Source organism: Zonotrichia leucophrys, chromosome Z (assembly GCF_028769735.1).
Source record: "Zonotrichia leucophrys gambelii isolate GWCS_2022_RI chromosome Z, RI_Zleu_2.0, whole genome shotgun sequence".
NCBI lineage: Eukaryota > Metazoa > Chordata > Aves > Passeriformes > Passerellidae > Zonotrichia > Zonotrichia leucophrys.
In genome coordinates, this window is record NC_088200.1 from 26,802,041 (window position 1) to 26,827,688 (window position 25,648).

The 25,648-nt window shown below is 36.6% G+C and overlaps 1 protein-coding gene across 1 annotated transcript in view; it reads right to left on the reverse strand.

The window, feature by feature from the left end:
- The window catches only part of HCN1 (hyperpolarization activated cyclic nucleotide gated potassium channel 1), a 196,151-nt gene that overhangs the window by 38,700 nt on the left and 131,803 nt on the right, over positions 1-25,648 (reverse strand). The window contains exon 5 of the mRNA XM_064736283.1: positions 4,887-5,033. Within this exon, the coding sequence (XP_064592353.1) occupies positions 4,887-5,033 (147 nt within the window). The remainder of the gene's footprint in view (positions 1-4,886; positions 5,034-25,648) is intronic.

Sequence of the window (25,648 nt, forward strand, 5' to 3'; positions counted from 1 at the left end):
ACTAAGGGACACACCACACTTTCCCTGTTCTTGTTCTTTCATGGGCATGCATCCACTGCCACTGCTGGCAAGGCTGATGGCTTAAACAAAGGCCAGAGCTGAGTCACTTTGACTTATACTCAGTTACAAGATGGAACTAGCAGTGTATATGTATTTCAACTTTTATAACTCAGGTGTTCTTCTGGAATATATTTCTCTTAGGAGCATTTGGGTTTTTTAGCTTCTTGTCTGTAGAGTCTCCATTTCACGTAATGACAATTACAAAGAACACTTTGGGATTAAGGTCTCCTGAGGCAAAAGGATATTCAAGCCTTGTAGAAGGTAAGAATTACAAGTTTAAAAAATGTGAAGTTTGATAACTCAGCCTGCTGAAGAGCTAGAGATGATATTTATATAAGGACAACAAGCTAATTGTTTCTACTTACTGACTCAAGAAATGAGGGAGAGAGACAGTTAACTGCAATTGCTATTAAAGACAGAATTTATTTCACATGTCAATTGCTGTTAGAAAATGCAGTCTTTTTTCTAAGCTAGTCAGCTATGTTTTCTTTACTGTGAGAGCATGTGTGTGTGGGTGGTGTGTGCAGAGAGAGCCTGATTATTATCTTAGACTTGTTGCAGAACTTGTATGGAGCGACAGATAGGTTGGATGAATCCAACACTGCATGGCATCAAAGAAGAAATTTAAAATCTGTCATCTCTACCAAAATTGTAACTTCCAGGAGTCTCTTGATTATCCTGTTCTTGAGAAGAGTGAATGCTTATTATCAGATAAGTCTGTCCATGGAAATGGGGATATGCTTTCAGTTCAAGTGAAATTTCTGAATTTAACAAAAAGAAACCCTTATAGTTTACTTTTGTCAGAGAGCATGTATCCTTACAAGCAGATATGCACATGGCATATTGCAATTTATGGTTAATTCAATTTGAGTGTGCAGACCTGAGAGTATCCAATTAATTACATTACTGGTGGACTAATACACCCAAATTGTGCAATTAACTAAACAGGGGAGAATATAGAGCTTTTCAGTTTCATAAATGTAGTCTTAGTTCCCAGCCATTGAATGCAATCTCTTTGATAATACTAGATTATCCTTGAAGGATACAGGTCAGGAACCAGTTGCTTTACTCAGCTTTGAAGTACTTACACAGAGCCTTGTACAGTTTAAAAAGGTTCAGGATTCCTTTTCCCTCTTTTTTAATCCCTTCTTGTTAATTGCCCACAGTAAGCATGACTCTATTTCTATTATCCAACCAAGCTAGGCACTCACACACATGCATCAAATCTTTTCTCAGATTTTCATTATTTTAATCATCCAATCCACCATGCATATTGCTCCATGCATATTGTTCACAAGCTCATTAAAATGAACATTCATCCTCTTTTACAAAGTCTTAACCTCTGCTATCAAGGCAGATGATTGTCCTGCTCACCTTGAGTCCTGTGTGCTGTTTTGGGTGCCAGAGTATAAAATGACATTGAACTATTAGAGGAGGGTAACAAGGATGGTGAAGGGCCTTGAGGGGAAGCTGAACAGGAGCAGCTGAAGTCACCTGGTCTGTTCAGCCTGGGGGAGACTGAGGGGAGACCCCACTGCAGTTACAACCTCCTTGAGAAGGGAAAAGAAGGGGCAGGCCCTGATCTCTGCTCTGAGTGCCCAGTGACAGGATCCAAGGGAATGGCCTGAAGTTGTGCCAGGGGAGGGTTAGAAAAAGGTTGGCTATTAAAAAAGATTTTTTACCCAGAGGGTGTTTGGGCACTGGAACAGCTCCCCAGGGCAGTGGTCACAGCACCAGCCTGACAGAGCTCAAGAAGTGTTTGGACACTCTCAGGCACAGGGTGTGACTCCTGGGGATGGTGCTGTGCAGGGCCAGGGGTTGGATTCCATGACCCTGATGAGTCCCTTCCAACTCAGCATACTCTATGATTATATTATTCTATGATTCTATGATTCTATAAGCACATACAGCTTTATTACTAGCATTGATCATGTAAGAATTATTTTTACACTAGATTTTTGCAGCTAATTCTATGTACTTTAGCTATTTTTAATGGTTGAATGATCATATTTATATCATGCATAATTACTTTCTTGCTAAAAAAAAAACCCAAAATTTTAAAACATGGACCAAAAAGAAGGTCATCACTCTTAAAGAAAGCATAGCTGTGGAAAATTTCAGCCCTTACAATAGGTTTGAATGGCTGAGAACAAGAATTAGTGAAAACCCTGCAATTTTTTCATAACATTTCACGATGCTATAATTACTCAGCAGTTAGTATAGTTTCTTTTGTTCTGCTTACTCCAAGTGAGGAACTAATGGTTTCAGATTAATATCTTCATCAGAAGCTACTTTCATCAAGCTAAGTATGTCCTATGGAGACTCTGAATGTTTACTCTCAATTCAAAGTACAGTCAAATGTAGGATTAATTACAAACTTAAGAAATGCACTAAATATTTAGTTTTCAATGATGCAGCCAGGGTATTTTTGCTATCACCTATTATGGCCTTGTGCAGCTAATGGCATGTAACATGGTAAAGCCCATCCAATATATGAACAACTGTGTTCCACCTTTAAAAGCCTCCAATTTATTATCCATTATTTGCATCAAAAAGACACCACCTGCACTACTAAGCTGCACGTACTGAAGTGGTAGCTAAAACAGAATTTGAAACTATTAACTAAGCAAAATACCTAAGTGATGTTTTCAAGCCACAGTCGATAAGCTGCATTGAAAATTTGGACAGATTCATTGAGAAACCTGTTCTGGCACTGCCAGTGGCCAGTTACTATTTTTTCTCTTTCTTTTTTTTGACCTTTCTCTGGAACTCTACTGTGTTGTCAGTAGGGCAATGTGCAACCTGATTGTACCTGATTTTTTTGTTATATAATAGAGAGGACAAAGAAGACCAGCTAAGTACAGCATAACCATAGCAAAATCAGAAGCCACTCCTTCCATGAAATTCTATTATTCTTTCATGTTTTTAGGGGCTCATTAATTTTTGAAATTTTACATGCTTGATTTCTCACCAGAAGGGCTTTTTGTTTTTTATGGTTGACCAAATTTGCCTTTCTGCTTCTAAGCTGTTAGAAAAAAAGGAGGGGAAGGGGACAGGGCTAGGGGAGGGAGAGTGGAAGGAAGGAAACAAAAAGGGAGGCAGGAAAAGCTGAAAACACAAGTAATTAGGGTGCCACAATTGCAAATTGCTGATAGTAAAATAGTATTTTGCAATGGAAGGGTATCAGGCTTTATTTTTGGATAAATGCTTTTCTTAGAAGTGGAAACAGATGAAACTGTTTCTGCTGTCAGTGTCTGTACATACTTCTGTTCTCTTAACAAAACACAAGCTCCATACTGGCCAAGATTCATGTTTTTACTCTCACTGTAGTCTGGTGATGGTTCCCACACTTCTCCTGTCCCACAAGGCAGATTCCTGCAGTACATTCTCCTCTTGGCATTTCAAAAGCTACTGAGGGGGGGGCACAGTGTAAACAGGCCTCCCTGCAGAAGCCAGGGCCCTCTACCTGCACTCCAAAACACTAATTCAAAATATAAAGGAAGGCCTCAGTCTACACCTGTGTGAGGGAATTAAGTAGGTCAAGGATCTGGAACTTAGTCATGGGTTATTAAATTGTTAGAACAACCATGGTTGGCCTGATTTTGACTTTAAGCATCTAGCAAAGACCAGCAATTTTGGGCAGCACTCACCATTACCACTTGGCAGTTTGTAGGAGGGAGGCTACTATGAGACTTTCACAACAGAGGTGTGGATGAACTGTGACTTGGCAAGGCTTTGTTTCTTTATGACTATTTTAAATATGGAACTTGATTGAATTTGGCAATGGATTGTATGGCATTCTCCCCTCCCAACAAAGTGCAGGATTCAGTAGTACAGAAAATCCACCAAAGACAAAGGTTCTCTCTTTATCCCTCAAAACTTAAAAAAACCCCTTATATATATAATATACACAGCCATATATACACACACGTATGGACACATAATCAGCATCACTCTTCCAAAAGCAGAGGATATTAGAAGCACTGAAAATTACACAAGTTTCACATACTAGACTGTTCCACCCTTAATTTTCTTGTTTGTTTTTCTCTTTCGCTCTCTTTTTCTTTTTACGCTCTCTTCCCTCTGAGATTTTCAACTTCTTCTTCTCTGGGTTTTTTTCCTCTTCTTTCGGTAGAGGATATCAGCCAACACCCTCGACCAGGTCAGGCATGAGCACAAGCCAACAGAAGACCATCTGATTTCTATTCCCACTAAGGAGCTACTTCTGCTACTGCAAGATCCCACACCAGCAGAAAAAATTCCAACTGCTTCCACACATCACATCACTTAACATAGCAAAGCATAACCCCTAAAAAAGAGATTTTTTAATGGCTTTGATATATAATATTCCAGCTTCCTCATCTCAAGTAAAGACCACCTTTACCAGCAATGCTACTTTAGAAAATGAAAAAAAGCAACCCTCCCTTTGTGGTGACTCTCAGTGGTTTTATCTGTAGAGATGTATGGCTAACAAGTAGGGAGAATAGAAAAAGAATTTCACCCAGGATCATTTTAGTCCATCTGATCTCTGTTTTAAAAAGTGGCAGAAAAGCGTGAATTTCAGTCAACAATAAGGGTGTGGTTTTACTCTTTGGCAGATTTTATCCTTTGACATCCTCATGTGGCAGTGATTGACTGGTCCTGAATATAGTGTAGATCTTATTTCTTTGCGTCAACTTAGTATAAATTTAATTATCCTGGTCATCCATTGACTATGGTAAAGAAGCTGAAATGCTATAGAAGGTAAAGAGCATTTCAACACAGAAACAGCAAAGACAAGAAGTTTTTTCCTAGCATGAAGAGCTATTCATATACTTTAATCTTACCTCCCTTAGAGGATCATTGAGCTCATTCAAAATATTTTCTTCATCAAAGATCTTGCCTTGGTAGCGATGCTCATAGTAATCATGGATCTTCTGGCGCATTTCAGCAGGTAACTTGTGGAATGACATGTACTGTTCCACTTGCTTGTACTGTCAGGATAAAAAAAGGAAGGAAAATTAGAAAAAAGCCTCAAATTCTTGCTATCTAAAAGCACCTACAAAATACAAATTCATTCATGTGTCCACTTAAGCTCTACATATTTTTTAAAGGTAACAATTTTTTCATATATCAGAAAACTCTCACACAAATATTAATTATTGTAATATTACTCACATGACAGCATATTTACAAGTTACAGAAACTACCTTTGGCAGCAATGCTAATATCCATATGAATATATAAGTTTTAGAAGCCAAACCCTCATACTTCTCATATGTTTCCTAAATTCCCAGCTGTACAGGAGTTGCAAAAATACACCAACACAATTTTTAGCTCGTGCTGTAGACAGGAAAGCTGTACACAGTGTTTAGCCTGTAGCACTGCATTCGGGGAGAGGTGAAGTTGTGAAATTTTAGAAGCTGGCTGTGCTATATTGCTAAGCAACATATTAATGTTGTGTATGCTTATGAAGTTAAAACCTGTGGAGATAATGAAATAGAAAACATTCCTCAGAAGGGATGAAGAGAAGAAAAAGGTAAACTAGAAAAATATGTGTGGGATTAGGAAACAGAAAATGATGGAAGAAAAAGATATCAGGATCCAGGAGACCAAGAAGAGCTCACTTCATTTACCCTGTACATTTGGTTTCTTAGTTTTTACTACTCCTTTGTCCTATATTCTGGGGATTTACCTTTTTTTTGGTTTTTTTTTTTTTTTAATAGCATAATTTTCAGGAGATGAAGTCCCAAATCAACATACTCGTAGTGTACTAAACTACATAATAATCCAAGACCCACAAAAAGGACAAGTTGTCTAAAGTGCAAATGGACCAACCCACCAGAACAAGATTTTTGCTCCTCAGAGCCCCCATCCTGGTTTCTGAAAGGGACAAGGCACTGAGGCAGAGAAAGATCCCTTCTCAGGCTGAAAGGTGACTTAAAACTTGGCAGAAACTTGATTCACAGATGTAAACCATCTTAATTTATTTTTATTAGTTATTTCATGCTTAATTAGGGAATCTAAACTGTTTCCAACGAAAAAACCAATGAAGTCCTAATTAGGATTGGCATCCCTGTAGAACAATTAAGCAAATGTATAATGTACATGCCCTCTTTTGTGAACTGCAGCATCTATCCTTTAACTTACATAATTGAAGACTGCTCTATCTTCTGGAATTGAAATTAGCTTTTGCTTTGCAAAGTGGCAAAAGATTAGATGAGGCCATGTGTACAACATACATTCCAAAAATACAAGGAAAGTAATTTTGCATGGGATTATTTAACAATGAATATGTTAGGGTGATTTAACCCCTGCACAGCCATTTTGCCCCTCTGCAGTAACAATTCTTCACCCACATCTTTTAGATGTGTGATTTAAATTTGCATGCTTGACATTGGTTTCTGATCTGATATGAAGAAATTTATCTATACATTGTGTGTTAGCATCAGACATCATCACTATGGCCCCCAGGATAGAGGCTGCTGCCCCACACAATCTTATTCACACACAAATATGCTTAAGTAACGCTAATAACTAACAATCCTTGCTAATAAAAGAAATACATTTATTCTGATGTATATTGCAAGCAAGCTGCAGAAGATTTTTATGCCAGAATGACCTTGAAATAGAGAAAATCCGAGCTTCAAGGAAATTGCTTGGGCAGCAATTTCCACTGCTGCCTTTCATTAGTGCTGTTATTTGAATGGGGGCTTTCTCCTGCACTAGCAAGCTATTTTCTTTAAAAAGATTTATGCTTTCACATGAGACTTTTACGGAAAAAGAAAAAATAAAACTAGTAGGAAAGTACTGCTTATCACTGGCATGTCTCAAAGTGTTTTCAAATTAGTAATATGTAGAATAATAGGCACAGATGAATATTAGCATCCTTTTCTTTAAAAATCTATGAAGAAGTGAAAAGCCTTCCCCAATTCCCAAAAGTTTTTAATCATCGAATATAATACCAAGGTCCCTTCTCATATCTAAATATCTGAGCCTGTAAGTAGGTAGTATACTATCACTAGCTCTTTAATCAGTATTTTCCTAATGTTTCTCAGTGTGTGATTTTGGCTCATTTTCTATATCATTCACTGTTCTACTACTCCCTTATTGATGTTCTGTTCACACCTAGCGTTACCACAAAACTTTTAACTTGCTCTCTTGTTCAGGAACTGGTATCTCTCATTAACTCAGAACAAGAAATAATTACTTTTTCAATTCCTCAGAAAAGCAAGTTCATATTGTCAGCCTGCTACATGTTACTGGCAATACTGTGGGTATTCCAGATTAGTTGCGACTGTGATGTGCCACATGACAATTGCAAAAAAAAAGTGCTGAAATGAAGACACAAAGAGAGCAAGATTAATATGGTCTTGTTAATTTTATGTAGTAAACCAGGAATTTGTCTAAATTAATATTGGAGAGTATTTTCTTTGTAGGTACAGATATCAAATATCAATATCAGACCATAGATATCAATAGTGGTTGGAAATAATGGTATCTTTCATTTTAATGTAATTATACTGGGTTTTATTCCTGGGACTGTTTTATGCATTACAAAAATGAAAATAGTTTTAAGAGAACTGAAATATTTTCTGGAAAACATAAAAGATGCAAAAAAGATTTTAAAATTAGTGTTTTGAACCCCTTAAAAATATGATAATTCAGTAGCTTTTTGATTTTTCTAAGTATAATTTTAGATCTGAATGGACAAAACTGTTAGTAAAGTTAAATTTTGTTTAAAAATGATATTTTAATCATATTTAAAATGGCTGTAACCTATCCACATTTGAAACTACATTTTCATATGTGAAAAAAACAATTTCTTTCTAATGACTCTTCTCATTACACTGCATCCTCTATCTTTTCCCCTCTAGACTTAAAATTTTGATTTGCTTGCTCTTTTGTTTTGGTGTGGGATTTTTGCTACTTTTTGGGGGGGTTTTTCCCCTTGTTTGCTTTGGTTTTTTCAGAAAATAGATGTCTTAATCCCACATTTATAAGAACATCTCTGGTGTTTATTACATTTGTGTAAAAAACTTTCAGAGCCACAGTAAGCCCCCTCAAGATTGACTTCTTTTTTTTTTTCTCTTTTATTTCTGGCTTTTTGTATGTCGCATGAGAAGCACCAGACTACATTCAAACACAAAAACTGCTTACCCCCTGCTTTTTAATTTCTAATTACCTTTCCATCCTTGCTCCTGCATGTAGCACTTGATTTTCCAGGAAGAACTATTTAGTAAAGACGTGTGCACATCTAAAGGGATGCGCCATAACTGTTACAAATATGTATTCCTGGTCTTTTCAATGCTATTGAATGGAGTAAGTACTGTGTTGTTGACCACTCTACAACTATATATGTTTTAAAATGAATATTGAGTTGTTTCTCCTAAAATGGCTATGTATATTAATGAGATTGATATATTGCACTGCCATAATTTCAGTAATTTATACACGTTTGATATTCATCACTGAAATGAAAATGCCCATACATGCTACAAAATTGCTGAAATAGGTAACAGCTAAGTGGATTTCAAAGTTTCAAAGTAACATTCCACATATTTTAATGCAAACCACCACCCAGTAGTATCTGAATCTTGCTGTTTCAGATATAATTTTATTCATGGGATCTCTGTATGTAGCAAAATTCTGCTACTGGACTCCTCCAGCAAAAGGTGAAGAGTATGGCATCAGTTATATAGGGCCCATAATAGAATGGGTTAAATACAGTTATCTTGAAAAAACAGATATGGGAAAATGCAAAGGAGAAGAATGACATACTGTGCATAGCAATTTGCAACTGAGGCAGGGAAAATATTTTAACATTGATATAGTGTTAAATCACAATACAAAAAAAACCCCAGTGAAACCAGTAGAACAGAAACCTGAATGTTGATCTTTCATAATATATTTTAGCATATATGTTGAGCCTACCAGATCCTTTCTTCACAAAGTTTTGTAACTAACTATTTGACCTTTTTAGCTGAAAAATTTCTTGGAGTCCTAATAATCTTTACAGCTCAGCATTCTGTCCTTGATACAATAAATGACATAAATATTTGAAAGACATGAATCGTATCAGTTGAAAAACCTGAAACTAATTACCTTCATGTGCCTGGAACTGCTCCCACCTAAACTACCTGAATACTTTTCAAGCACAAGTGCCAAAGTCAGATTTTTTCAAAATGTCAACACTCAACAACTTCCAAACCAGCTATATTTTCAAAGAACCTAGGTGCCTCTACCATCAGTTAAAAGTCCAGCTTGAATAATAGGCCTTTTGCACTTCTTACAATAATTTTGTCCTTGGCAATAGAGTGTCACTTCTAAGAAAGTTTCCACCAAAAAACTAAGCAACTATAAATAGCATTTTATTGAGACTTATAGCCAATCAAATATATTTATAGCCAGCTATATCTTTACAAATACAAAGTTCAATGAAATGTGGGGAAACAAAATCCTATATACTGTTTGCAAATGTAAAAGAAAGCAAAGACCATTAGTGAAATCCTTCTACTGAATCAAGGAAGTTCTGTCCCACAATTTAGATGCAACAAATCCATCAGTACTCTTTAAATGGTTTGAAGATACTTGCATATCATGTATGAAAGAAGAATCTACACAGCATTAAAATATGAAGATGATTTAACTCACTGATAAGGAGTAGAAAGATAAGAGGAGGAATTTGATTAAGATGAATCCTTTCTAAGTAACAAACATGCTGTTTCAAGAAGCTCAGTGGTCATATATAGTTCTGAACCTTATTTTAAATTTTAGTCTAAATATATTCAGATGCAGTTTAAATGAACTAATGTTAGTACAAAATTATCTAGCAGTTTCAAAAGATTCTGTCTCTTGGTGTATCTCTCTGGAGTGTTTATAGTGAATTGTGTCTCTTCCCAGCCTCTTGCAGGTAGTTGATTGTGTGTTTTGTTCAGATCACAGCATTTTTGTTCACAGCATTTTTGTTCACAGCATTTTTGTTCAGAACTGGCCCTCTTTCATCTGTTCTAGTTTGAGTTCATTTCTATCCAACTGCAATTACTAGAATAGTACATAACATTTTAGAAGAACTATCACCAATTTCTAGTTCAGACTGAGTTCTTTCCCATCTATTGCAAAACCAAGACACATTGAAAATGTTGTTTGCAGCCATTTTATGAGCAGCTTCAGCACTCATATTTCTCATTTTCTCCTTGCCACTTACAATTGCTGTTCTCTTCATCTCCCAGTTTGTAACAGCAGCTTGTATACTAGTCCCTGAGTCCCTGGATTTTGAGTTTCTGAATTTCATTTTATTACTATTACTTGTTCTCTTAAAACTCAGTTCATTCTATTTTGATCTTTCTGCAATATTAGCATCTGAAGCTTTATATCACCCTAACCAACCTTTATACCTACCAAACCATTGCTTAGCACAAGCCTTATGGGAATATCACGCCTTTTGATATTTTTCTACCACACAATCACAAATCAATTAGGATGGAAAAGGATCATCAATTCCAAACTGCGACTGAACACTACAATGTGAACCACACCATGGCAATGAGTGCCACATCCTTAAACACCTCCAGGGAAAGTGACTCCACCAGTTCTTTGAGCACCAGCCCATTCCAATGTTTTATCATCTCTTCTATGAAAAAATTTCTCTCTAAAGTCCAGCCTGAGACTCCCTTGGGAAAGGCTGACACCATGTCCTCTCACTCCAGCTTGGTATCTCAAAAACTTGCAATTGGGCCAAAATAACCAAACTTGGGTGTAGACTAGTAGTAGCACATGCGATAGCAAAGAAAATTGCTGTCCCTCACCAGATTTCCTCATGAGAGAAGAATGAGATCTATATAACCTAAAGCAAATCGGTTTTGTGTAGATGACATGTTATGATCTACATGGCATATATCTACACAGAAGAGGTGCCAGAAACACGCTGTATATCTGAATACATAAATGTACATTAAAAGTTTTAATTTCTGATTAAACCAAGGATTCAGCTGACTGACAGTTACCAAGCATTTCAAAAACCAGCTGATCTTAATAGGCAAGCATGGAATAAAACAGTCAACCTAAATACTTTTATAGTGTTCAAATAGCTTTTTAGTGGTAGTTTGTTTCTATAAACACAGTTTAAAACATTAAAAACCTATTTTCCAGTATTTTTAAATCCCCATGACAGCTCAGTGGCTTTACACCTCAGAAATTATTATCAAAGTTCCTTTTCTCTCTGCTATTGTGCTGTGAAGCCTTGAAACAAACTGAAGGAACTGAGGAGCTTTGACTCACCTCTTGTCCTTCACTTTGCAGAGCTCAAGGTTTTATTTTCTGATTACAGATTTTTATTTATTTTTCAATGAAGAAAAGGGAGAAAATCTTTCTGATTTTCATACAGACTAGGGGAAGATGGAGGAAGAGGTCCAGGAAATTGTTTCAAAACATATAAACACTCAGTTTAACAATTTGCAGATACATGGAGTTTAGGCCCCTCATTTCTCGGCAGGAAGTACTCAGCAGAAAAATTGTGAGGAAAAGAGGGAAGGTTCAACAGGGATCCTGTGATACCAAACAGGAGGGATGGCATTTGCAACAACTGTATAGCCAAATACAGTGTAATATTGAAGCTACCCAAAACAAAATGCAAAATGTTGTAAGGTAAAATAACATGATGTTGGGGGTTTTCCTGCAGGTTTTTTGTTTGTTTATTTGTTTTTTAATGGAAAAATAACTTTCTTAGAGTGTATAAAAGCTAATGACTTCCATGGGAAATTTTGCTTTGTGGAAAGTGTGATTGTTATTAAAAATATCTGCCTCCCTCTCAAGCAGCAGTGATGCTCAGTCCTGGAGATAGCATGAACTGTATGGAAGGGGCAAAGCAAAATTGCAAATTGCAGACGGGGAGAAGCTTTGTCATATTAAAGGCATGAGAGGTTTTCTTCCTCTCTCTCTGAAAATTGCTCTAATGCATAGTGGACTTGGAAAGCGAACAATCAGAGAATTACACAAACTAAGAAATATTCAGGAAGCTTCAATTTCTAGTTAAACATTAAGTGTATAAAAATTATATTCTGGTTTACAATTGATAGTAATGTCTACTACACCTACATTTGGCATTCAGCTGAGTGTTGACTTTTCACTCAAATTATATTGAGGAAGAAATTTTTAAAATAAACAAGCAAGTTTCATCTGATCAAAAATTCACAGGCAATTAACTTTTAAGCATTTTATCTAGATTTCATTTGTTGAAATTTTTTTCTGTGCAGAAGGATAACTGCAAGTGCAATGAGTGACTAATGAAGAATTATAAAGCAGAAAAGTTTTTTCATACGAAAAAGAAGTAATATCACTTTTTAAAAACAATCTTTCAGCGAAATATACTTTTAAAGAATACAGGTATAAGATTTGCAAAATACTGCACAAAGATCCCAGAATGAAGCAATTTCCATTTAAAGATATTATTCTGAAATAAAATGTGCATTTTAAGAGCAGCTACTTTGCTAAAACACTTTATAAATTACTTCAATTAAATTCTACTCTATTATGCAATGCTATTTAAATGGTACATAAAAATTACCTTATTACCCCCAAAAAGAATGTAATTTCATACAGTACATATTCCCCTTTCGGTGGTATCTTTCTCTCATATAAAAGAGTGAATTAATTTGCTTTTTCACTCAATCTTTTGAAAAGGCAGATACTAGATTTACAATCTTTTATCTCAACCCCGTATTCAATAGTGCCAACTCCCTAGCTCAATGTGCAGTTGGATGTCTGAATATCACATGATATTGCTTCAGTGTGCTAAACAAATAATCTAATCTGTATAAGTAAAAGTAATGTCTAGGAAAAAAAATCCCTGAGACTTCTCCCAGGAAGAATTTGAATAATATTAGACAATCATAGACACCAGGCTATCATTTTCTCCATTTACAGGAACTTCCAATCTAACATTATAAGTGGGTTCTATGTTAAAATAATTTTAAAAGACATTAAGTTGTAGATTAATGGGAAAGGGATGAGAATTGTATAGCTAATATTTATTAATGACTACTTAACAAATATCAATTTTTCTTGTCACATTTATTGTGAGACCCTGGTATTTTTCTCTTCTTTAACTCCTTATCATCAGCTACAAGCACTATTCCTGACACATAGTGGTGTAAATGAGGTAAAACTGGTATTCCTGCTCAAAAAAGATGGGCCACCCATATTTCCAGCCCTGCCAGTGTTTGACTGTGGGAATCTGGGCAGGGCATGTAGCCACTGCAGGATGGTTACATGCTTCCTCTCTGTCTGATACTGCAAACCATGCTATTTAATAAGCCTGTCATCTGCCATCTGACTCTGCATTGTCAGCCTCACAGTCCAAACCAGTTTGTGCGCCTTGACTCAGTTAAAGACCCACACAGTAACAGACTGGGTCTGCTGCTCTCTATTAGCTGAGCTGATGACTCTAGCCCTGGAGCTCAGCTACCAGCAGCCAGAATAAAGTGGAGAGCATAATCACAGATCATCCCTCTTCTACCATAAGGAAATCCTGCCTCACTAGCGAGGATTCCTTATTACTGCAAGGACCTCACTTTATGTAAACACAAGGAGCCCTTGTTAGCCCTTGGGTTAGAATCAGAATAATTTTTGATTACCAGGGGACAGAATGGAGAGAAAGGCCAATACCTTCCCAAGCTAGAAGGAATTCTGGATAAGTACTCCTAAAGTGTTTAGGCTCAATGTCTGTTCAATTTTATCTGTCATTTAAAAGCATGATCTTCAGTAGCTGCTAGTATGCATTTCCTATTTGATGTGCTCATTCTCTTCCATAGAACAGTTTTTTCACCTGTACAGGAGTACACTTATTCATTCTGTCCTAATATTAAAAATAATCTCTTTAGGATACTACTTCATATGTGCGAGAGGGCTTCAGCCAGTTTTCAGACACTTGGCCATTGCTCTCCAATGGAAATTCAACCAGGAATCAGGCGACACAGCTGTGCCTCTTGCAAGGGTTTCTCTAAGTCTGATGTTTGTATAGTTCATCCTCTTTATACTCCTTTTTGTCCTTTCTTTGACTGGTATTATTAGGAATGCAAGTTGAAACATCTCCGTGCTTCAAATGGGGACAAGACTCCAATTGCTGTCCCTCTCTTGCATTTTTCCCCAACCACACTGGAAAAACAAGGAATTTCCATTTCAGAAACACCTCCTGTTTATGCGTGGTCCTCTGGCATGCAATGGCTATTCATGGGCTGGCTGAATTTTTAACCTGACCACCAAGGCACCAAAGGACACTCTCTAACCAAATACCTGGTCAGACCTGAAGTTAGCACTAACTTTAACTCACAGGACGATTACCTGTGATGATAACTCAAAAATGAGTAAGGCCAGATGGCTCTTAAATGACTAGAGATCTGTCTGTGTTCAGAATAGACATCAAGCAGGACACATGGCTGTCAAATATTTGGTTATCATATTTTGGTAGTAGCAAAGTAATAAGTTCACCTGTCCATCCCACAGTCACTGAAAGCTGAATTTATCAGGGCTCAAGGGATATTTCTACAATCTGCTTTCTTTACTGCTGCTTTACTTAACATACAGATATTAGCACATAAAGAAAAAGACAGTTTATAATCAAACACAGATCAAAATAAAATTTAAGTATTCCTACTGAATGGCATGTTAATGGTAAGTTCTTTTTTATAATTCTTTATCATGAGATGAAACTGAAGTGATTTCTTTAGCCTAAAAGCTATCATCTGTTTACCATCTATTTTTCACTAATTACCCCCCAAAGAGTATTGTTGCTTACAAGAATGCTTAAAACTGTCATTTTACTTACAAGCAGTAATTAAACATTTCCTTTCAGTTGCCACAAAATACACAATCTCTTACTATTGTTCCTTTCAATTAGTGTAATTGAGAAATTAATTAAGTTATAGGGACATTTCTGAACAGGATTTGTTTTCTCAGACCGTTCTTTATCTTTCACAAATTTGCTTTTTACTGCTTTAAAAAGGGGAGTGAAGCAGCATGAAAACCAGGATCAGTTCCTTTCTTCACAGAGGCAATGACAGGACTCTGATTTAATGAAACAACAATCAGAGCCCCAAGGCATGCGAAGAAAAACATCTCTCCTCTGTGCTACTCTTGGTGAAATTGTATCAAGTCTAAGGCAAAATGATTTTCTTTCTTAACGAGAAAGATACTGTAAAGATGACAACTTATTTAAAAATATCAGATATGCTGTAATGGCCTCCTTAGAGCTGCCAGTTTCAACATGAAATTTAATACCTATCCTGTCATCTTGTACAATAATTTTCCTTATCTTTTAAACAACTTGAGTTTCTTTTTCTTTTTTTTTTTTTCTTCCCCTTTTTTGAATTTACTTGGCCAGTAAGAAAGAATATACATGCAAATAAGTGCCTAGAGGGGAGGAGCAGGAGACAAAAGGAGTTACTCCCCTGACAAGCAGACTAGGGCAAGCAGTCTAGGGAAGCAAAAGGGATCAGCTCATCCCTACTGGGTCACTTCTTCAGTTCAGTTCTGAGCATGAGCAGCATTTTGTGCAGCTCTAGGATCCACGATGGGGACATCTGGACCTGGGCACTGAATGCACAGTTGTCAATCACCTATTTCCTTTTCGATGTAATGTTTTTTAAGATGTGTGTTAATTCTGCTTATCAGAAGCCCTGGTTTCCTCTGGCATGGGCTTCACCTCAAACCACCATCCTGCTGCACAGAAACATTGCATAATGCTAAATTCTGTGTGTCCCACAATGCCTTTAGCTAAATTTGCATGCTTAGTTGTGACCACTTCACCCACAGGAAATCCAGTTATTTCAAGAAGCAAATTGAAGTAGCAATTTAGAAAAGAAATATAGAAAAATGTATAATTAGGTTGAAATTATGTAACTTTGTATCTATTGTTTAATAGTTGCAATGAAAAGAAGAAGAAAGTAAGTTTTATTAACAATGTAATTGTTACATCTGCTTGGTGTTGTGCCAACAGTTATGCTACCAGCAGCACCAGCACACACAAGACAGGAACACTGGCACAATACAGCTGCTGATCTCTGATAAAACTTAATTATGGTTTCCCAATTCCTTTTGTATTAATTAGTGAAAAATGCCAATTCATCAAAAAGAACTTTCTTTTTTAATGCACCTATTTTCCCATTTTTCACTTCCATGTCAAGATATTTGCAGGCCAGTAAGTTTATCTTACATGGGAAGGTCCGTTCAAAGCTAAAGGGAGAAACAAAGAGATTCTTCAGTAAGTAAAGTTGCTCTGTTAAAGGATGTATTGCTTTTCTTGACCTCTGATCAGAGACTCAAAACTGGCATTCCCTCATTTCACAGCAATGTCTTAATGATGGGGAAATGGTTCTTCTAGGCTGGGCAGGGCATCTCCCAGTGTCTTTTCTACTTGTCTATTACATGCATATCAGATAAAGACAGAAACTTCTCTTGTCCCTTGTTGGGACAAAAAAATTGATATAGACAATCACATTTGACCTTGCTTTTCCAAGAATGCATAATCACTTATATAAAATCAGGGTGCTGGGAAGCATGAAGAATCATCCCATGCACATGCTATTCATGGGGAAGAAAAGCCTACACAGGGCCATTGGCTGCAATCCATCCACCTCCCTGCAGGCATTTCACATGTCAGACAAATGCAGTACTAAGATTTTTTTAAGACCCATAGGAGCTTTAAGGAGACAAGACAACCTCAGCTCTGAACAGGTAACCTCATTAATACTATCATTATTTTACAAACAATTGTTTAATATCTGCAGTGTGAAACCTTGCATATTTTATTTGAGAATACAGCTAGATACTCTAGCATGACACAAAGAGCCCTTCCACTTAAAAATGAGACTTGAAGACTACAACTTATTTTTTAGATAATCTAAGACTCTTTCTTGAACTGTTCAGGTCTCCAGCGTCACCTAGAAGACTGAGTTTAACACACAGTATCACACAATATTAATGCATTCTTCACCAATACTTGCAGCCATCTTGACAAACTGCTCTTCATCTTCATGTTCACAGCTGTTTTGTTTCATTTCTTCTTCTAAACTACCCTTAATCTTCTTTTTCTTTCCTTAGATTTTTATAGTCTTGAAGTATACACACTTCAGAGGCATCCTTAGAGAAATAAATTTATGGCATCTGAAGGCTTCTTTGATAATTGACAGCCATGGCAGGAAAGTAATATTCCAAGCAACCTTTTGTACTCTCCTGAAAAGCATCATTACAGACCTCATGGTTCCAGAGGAATGACTGAGCAACAGGATGTATTCTCTTACATTCCAAAATTATGGAACTTATTCACTAGGTACAGGGAAAAAAAACCCTTCAATCTGTAATGACTTAAAGATAATTTTTTAATTAGAATAAAAATGAGGTATATATGAGAACTACAGGCTCTATCAGGAATGGAAAAGCCAATGAAACACTCTGCAAAGAACAAATTTTAAGGCAATTTATAGCTTTCTCCAAAGAAGTAGACTAATGATTCCTGTAATAGTTCTGGTTATGAAGACATAATTCAATGCATTGACCACTTGATCATCCGAATGCATCAAATCTTACATAAAGAGTAGGTCTTACTTTTTATTCTCCAAAACAATGCAAAAAGTTCTTAGTAATAGTGGATTGCTTCCCAAATCTCCAGGGAGATTTAACTCTCAAATTAATGTTGATACTGTACTTCTGTGTTGATCATTTCTGCAGAAATATTAGGGAAGGCTTTTATTCAGTATAGCTGGGTTCATTCAAAAGTGAAGCCACAGAGCTGTAGCTGTTAAAGAAAAAGAACAGAGCTTCTGTGAAATAATACCTTTATTTTCTTTCCCATCTTTTTTCAGAACAAGAAGGAGAAATAGAGAGTGCTTTGAGGAAATGCGCAAAACACCTATAAGGTGCTATGGAAAAAACATGAAAAGAGTAAAAGGCTAATAAAGAGTTCTTAAACAATTCTACAAACAATTCTAAAGACCTAATGATTCCTCACAGTTTCTTCCACTTAAAGAAATACGGTTTATGAAGTGCAGATTTATTTCTTCCCATCCTAAGTATTTTAGAACCACTCAACTCAGCACCTGAAATTTTAGGAAAATTTGCTTTAGAGTTAAATAAAGGATCCTTTATTTCCAGAGCAAGAGAACCAATTTGCACTCTAGTATACCACTGGCTGTGAGTATGATAGTCTGCCATGTGTACTGTTGTTCAGGCCCAATGGGTAATTCACTTTTATTCTGAGCTAGTCCCCCAAACACCATTACCAGCACCAACAATGGTGTCTCATGGAAAGGCTGCAGTGCAGGACCCCTGCTGAAGATGAGGAGGCACCTGCATAGCCCTGGACTCTTCCTGGTAGGCAATGCAAAACACTTGGTTTTGTTAAAAAAATTGGTTTTGAAAAGAGCCTTTTTTTTTTTTTTTGTTCAATTTTTAAAGCATGAAATAGATAAATAAAAGATCACCTTTTCATTATTCCAGAGGTATTTGATGCAGACCACACAGGAAACCTTGCAAAGAGAATAGCAGTGCACCCTCAATAGAGGAAGCTACACCTGGGTTATGCGAAAACCATAACGAGGTGCTGAGGCAAGAAAAACCTTTTCATTTGCATTTTGCTTTTAAACTGAATCTGAAAAAAATCTGGAAGAATTCAGAATGTCTTCCCAATAAATTAATATTTTGAAGCTGTACAGACAATGAAATTTTGAGTAATCATAATCAAATATAGCACAAGAGTCTGCAATGCTAATTCCTGAAACAGATTATTGCTTCCACTAAAATTTCAGTGTAACATAAGAACCTCACTACAGAAAACAACTACCGAACAATTAGGTGGTAACCTAACAATTTTAAGGCAGCAACCACTTCAGGTATAAGCTGGCACTTCCTTCTGTTTTTTAAAGCACAAATTGATGGCTAAAACAGAAGCTCTCTCGGCCACCCAGGAAGAGTATGTTAGAAATAGCATACAATGTATGTTATAGTGTAAAACGTTGTTTTGAGAAATTTTCTGCCTTTAGCCCTGGTGTGCTGCAGAAATGCAGGCTAACACTCTGAGGAGCTGCCTTCAGCTCCTGCAGACAGAGACAGCTCATTTTCTCAGCCTACCTGATTGATCCCTTCTCTGCTCAGAACCGTACTGCAAATTTAAAAGCCACATGCAATGGAGCTTACACCTAAATTAATGGATATGCCACAGCACAGTGCTTTCATTATTAATTTTTACCCTTTTCTTCTCCTTTTTCACATTATTCTATGTAGTTACATCACTGGGCCCTCCCCAGGAAGCTCTAATTTTCTTGAGGTTAAGTGATACTGAATCATTTGGAAAATGAAAGCTTTCTTTTCCTGCCATGGAAAGCATGGTGCAAGGTTTAGATGAGTGTCCTGTCTTCCCCAAACCACACAAAATAGACTGGTTTCGTGCAGAGTTTTGAGGAAGAAGAGGACAAATGGTCTCTGCCAGATGCAGAGACTGCCTTAGAAAGAGACATGGGGACTGGGGGCAGTGCTGGTAGACTGAGAAACTATGAAAGAAAATAAAGCTGAAGTAAAATCAAGGAAGAGCTAAGGTTTATATCTGTTCCAAATAATATCTCATTTTGGTACTATTTTGCAAGGTTATACTGCTCTCTACTATCTTAAATCATAAACTTTTGCAGAGCAAGTGCCTCTTTTTTAAATATTCTGCAAACAAATCTAAACCACAATCTTTCGGCAATAAAAAAAAAGTGTATTTTCATTTACTGAGTTACATATACTGTTGATTTTATTGTGCTATCATTTTTCATGCAGAGTTACTCTCTGACTGTTATAGCTTTGTTTTGAAATCAATGGACCAATGTAGTTAATCAGAGTTTTAAATCTCTATTTTCCATTTTTACACCAGATTTCAGATTTTTTTCCTAGCAACACTGCTTAAAGAGTAAATACTGCTCATGCCTTACAGCTGCACCTGACGGAGCAGGGATTATCAGATGCTATCTTGTCTCTGCTCATGCAACTGAAAACTTCCTGCCTGGCTGAACTGGGTAATGTGATATAGTAATGCAGGTAATCATTCCATTGATCATCCTCACTTCAGTTCTCTTCTTTTATTTGCACTGTCCACATACAGAAGCTGCTGTTCAAAGTGAGGGGATATGCAGGCGGAAATAGAAGGTTCATCTCTATCTCTTTGCCAAAAATTCAGAATGTGTGTCAAATGACTCCCTAAATTCTTTTAGATGACATCCTGTACTGCCCAATGAGAGGTTCTTGCTTAGCCATCAACAAATCCCTCAACACAAGCTCCCCTGTCAACCACCGTTCTTCCCTCAAACAAGTCAACATCATCTACCCCCCCGGTGCAGTCCCTGTTGTTTCTTTCATCCTCACTTCCTCACATATTCTTTGGCTCCTGCCATTTCAAACTGGTTTTCCTTGTAAGCATACCATAGGAAAAAGCCAGAGATGCCTTTCCACTATCTCTGTTACACTGACCAGTCATCTTTTGAGGCTCTCTGCCTCAGTTTTCCTTTAAGGGTTGCCTTTCCTTTTGGGTTGCCTCTGGTGTCAGTGGTACTCCTGGCTGAGGTGGGGCCACATCCATCCTCTGATGCTGCCTGATGCTGCCCAAACATGGGCTGAACAACATCACACAGTGTGCAGGAATAAAGCAGCAACACAGACAGATGGACTCGTCAGCCAGGTGATCACCCACCTCTCTTACTTACACTCCCTACTCAATCAGGGGAAGCAAAGGCCTATGCCTTAAAAAATGTTGAAAAATTAAAAAGGATTGGGAGGTATCTTACACAGGGAAATTAACTCCATAGATTCTAGTTACCAGCTCCTTCATATGCACAACAAGAAACACCCGAAGACTTCACTTCTCATTTTAAAAAATTCTCAGTGTTTTCCTCAAAACTTTATAAAATTACTTTTACATATACATCAAATTCTGACTAACAAATATTTTGTCTAGAAGGAGATTGTATAGATATCTTTCTGAAAATTACAGTTTCCTAACACCAACCTGTGAAAACATAGCACTGTGAATTTTTATTTTAAAAGCCCTTTTATTATGCTTAAGTAACTAGCATTTAGAAAAATGTTTTCTGAAGGTTTTTTTTTCCCTTTGGTAGCATAAGATGTAAAAGGCAGGTCTAGTGTATTTTATGAAAACAAATGGAGTTAAAAGCATTCTACTGCTACATTTATTACTGCTTGTCCTTTCTAATACATTTACTTGAATTAGTGTTACAATATTTTTTCAAGGTTAATAAGTACTTGAATTAAACTGTTAATTTATCACACAAAATAATACAAAAGGGCTTTTAAAACACTCATTTGAAGGGAAAATGCTTTGATTATTCTGCTATCCACTGCACTCCAAAGCATTTATAAATATTGCATGTCTTATTTATACAAATTACTATGTTCTCAAAGTATACATGTGCTAATTTCTCAAATATTGAGAAACAGAGTGAGATTGGGAAAGAACTACGACGTACAAGTCAATATAAAAATAATAAATCCTTCTTTCTTCCCATTTTCCCCTAAAAAAGTATAGAAAAAAACCCCATAATCTTTCCCAGAAAGGATTATTTTCTCACTACTAATATCAATATCATCTAATATTGATGGTTATTTCCTTCTATTCATTTACAGGACATAAGCACAGTTATTCTAGTGCAACTTGGATAATTGCGACCTGCTATAGCTATCTGTGAATCACAGTTTTCGCTTGTTAAATTTGTAACTTGTGCTGTGTTTGAACAGAAAGTTTGAAGCCCAAAACTTAGTTCCTTGTTTTTTGTTTCTCTCTTTTTTAAAAAAAATCTATTTAGTGTGGGAACCTATGGTAATTACTGTGGAAAGAAAGCAGATTGTGTGTAAAATCTGACTCTAGAATAACTTCATGCCTTCACAGCTAATTTTATATAGTCATCATGAACATGGTTGCAGTTGTAATGAGCTTGCTCTGCAGTTTCATATGGAAAACTGCTAGAAACCTAATCCATAATGCAAGACAGCAGAACACTTTATAGGTAAATTACCCACAACACAGCAATAAATCAAAGACAGTCCCATCTGCCATTTTAGAAGCAGCGGGAGTCTATTACAGTTTGGCACAGGTATGATGCAGCCGGGTGGAGAGCACTAGGCTTGCACAGTACCTGCTGCCAGGAGGGACCAAGAGCCTTTTCAGAGGAAAGGCAAAAATCAGCACCCGCTTCCCCCAGCAAGAATGGGGTAATGAGAAGATGAAACAATAATGCAGTATCAGGACAAAAGAGGAGAGCATGTTCTGACTAATTTATATTTCTCTTCAAAGTCTTGCTCTCAAACTAAACATCATATTCAGTTCAACTTGCAGAGAAAAAAATTGTTGATATTTTAATGTTGTATCATTAAAAGTGAGTAATTTCTGATTTTTGGTTCGGAGAGGGAAAATATTTTGTTCCCTTAATTTTTACAATGCTATCTATCATTTTTTCCTGTTTCAAAAATTGTGAAGATCAATGTCAATATCACAAGTATGTGCAGCAAAAATCCAAGTAATCACTATAAACAAAACACTGATAAAGATGAGAAAGAGAAAGAAAGCGATGGCAGTGAAGGCCTTATCATGACACAACAAATATTCTCATGCTCAGTGGGCTGTGCTTCTGTCTGCACAGCCCACACTAGTTCTCATGGCTGAGAATTTACATATTCATTTATATGTCAGTTGATTTCATGATGGCCTTAATTACACATCAAGTTAAAAGACGCATATAAATAAAAGGATTAATGTACCTACAAGTTCTATTATGTGCATGTTCTATCAAATAACAGGATGCATCCTGTGAACTAGAGTACCTGAAAAGATTTTTCTGAGATTTAGCTGGTTTTTTCCCTTCCAGAATGTTTTCCCTTTCAGAATATTGAGTGATACCAAGCATCTTTTAATAGCTTGCTTTGTTCTAATAAATCCCATTGCTTTCTACAAGGACCAATAAGGCTCACAGAAGCCAGGAATACTACATCTGTACAATTAGCAGTCAGATGATGTATGCCAAAACAGCATAAGATGATTCAGAAATAATCCTAAAGCCAACACTTAGAGACCCTTCTCTAACTATAAGACTGGACTTCCAAATAAAATCACAAATCCAGGAATTGTAACTACCAGAAACAATCCACAAATACTATGGTGTGCAATGACTCTCAGTCATGCCTAAATATTTAGGGAATAATGAATTTTGTTGTTCACAATACTATGATGACCATATGGCTTCTGATAAAATGAATACTTACTACTGAGGTCCTAACATTGTACAAAGCCGTTAGCAACTCTTGTACTTGATCACTTGATAAAACACTTCAAAATTCTTTACCATTTAAAATACTGCACTGTAGCAAAGCTGAATAGGATATATGTCTGTGTAAACTGATGGGAATTTTCCAAAAACCTACAAAAGTAGAGAAACCCTGCTGAGAAAAGGGTTTGCCTTATTTTCCTGTTTTGGTTTGGGTTTTTTGGTTTTGTTTTGGTTTAATTGTGGGGTGTTTTTTGTTTGTTTGTTTATGTGTTTTTTTCAAGTAGGTCTAATTCAAGGATAAAGGAAACCACCCCTCATCTTCCAAAATAAATAATTCCTTTGGTGTGTCAAGTATGCTGTGCTGCATAGAAAATTCAAGATTTATCTTCCAAGTCGCTCACCTTCTTCAGCAGCCATACGGCATGACTTATTGCTAAAATTATGCTTTATAAATGAAAACAGGCTATTTTTAAGTAAAGAATCACAGAACATTTTTGTGTTACAGTATTGTCAGACTTTCTAAAAACTACTATCAGCCCCAGAAAAGCATTATTTCCATTTTTAAAAACCATGTGTAAACCATGAAAAGCTACTGAACTTAGAAATCAGTACTTAATCAGTACTTTGCTGCTCACATCACACCCGATCCAGTAATAACATTCCATGACTTCACTCTTGCAAATTCAGCTGTGTGTCTAAAATTCAGGTTCTGCAAATTGCCGTTTGAACATCTGTTCAATTTAAGCAAAAAAACATCCATAAATCTAAATTTTCAAACATTTCATGAATAGCATATAATATGTAGGCATTGGAAACTTTATCAGTTTCACTCTATTTCATCTGACTCAAGTCCAGCATGGATGTCTGTACTTAGTTCAGTAAAATATATACACCACAAGCTGGTGTAAGCCTAGCTAAAGAGTGATGTGGTCTTGAGTTGGCCACAGCTCTTCCTTTTCTATGAAGACCAGAATGACCAGACTTTTCCATCATGACCAGAACAGCCATTTCCCAGACTCATGTGGATATACACAAATCCCTGATACTTACAGATGACATAGTTACAAATATCTAAAACTTTCCAGAAATATTTCCTAGAACTGAAGTAGTTCTAGTGAACACGCCAAGAACTCGGTATTCGCCTTGCTCCACTTTCAGTTTAACCACCAACTGCTTGAAACTCAAGAAAACATGGAAGTGATGTCTCCCATTCCTCTTTAGGAAGATACAGAGGTGTCACTTGCTGGATGAGTGGCTACAAGCTTTGATTTACTCTGTGGCAGAGCCCCTCCACTGCACCCTAAATCAACTGCTCAGAGAAGGAAGACCAGAGAGGCGGCCCCCAGTTTTGGAAGGGAGGACCTCAGCTGCGTCACTGCCCAAGCAAGGGAGTACACACACCTGGAGAGGCAGGGAAGTGGGAACATGTCCCACCCACAGCTCCCCCAAAGCACCCCAAGGTGCTGCTACCTCTGGCAATGCATGCCAGGTATTTCCCCACGGACTGAGAGGGCAATTTAGATATACTCTGTGTGTGTGTGTGTGTGTGTGTGTCAGACAGACCAGAAAAGCTGGGGCAAGGCCTCGTGCTGCAAAATCTAAAGCTGCCCTGCTGCCCTAATTCGGTTATTCCTTTCAAAATGTTTCTTTTGATGCTTAAGAAATGAAAAATTGGCAATCTGAGCTCCAAATCCCAATGCTAGCTATATAAAAATGCACAATATCATAAAGTTATGTAGTAGTTGCTTACTACTTACAACTTACTGGTTGCTTTTAAATTAACTTTATATAGTTATTACTTTTTCTCTGTAAAAAAGTACATTTAAGTTATTTTCTTCTTTTGAACTGGACTGATTTAACTGAAGACATGCTCAAAGACCATAAATTAAGAGATAAAATGAAAGCAATATATGGAGTTAGAAAATGTTCTTTGGGACATTGAAGGCAATTGTAATTTTTTCCCACTTCCTATATGTATATAATTTAATTAAACATTTTTATGTCTCTCATATTGCTTGCAATTGGCAAAAATGGTCTTATTCTTTTTTCTTTTTTCAACGCCTTATGTGGTTTGAGTTCTATTAGACAATAAACAATATATATAAAATGATAGCATAAAGAAAATGGAAAATGATAGCATAAGGAAAATTAAAATAAAATTAAATAATAATCTCCTGAGCTCATACCTGGTATTTTATCAAACCAATTTAACAATCTTTATGCTATGAGACAATCTGTATGCCACTACAAATCTTGCTTTTAATAGCTTGTTGCTGCTTGATACTTTTTGCCTATGACAGAATGTA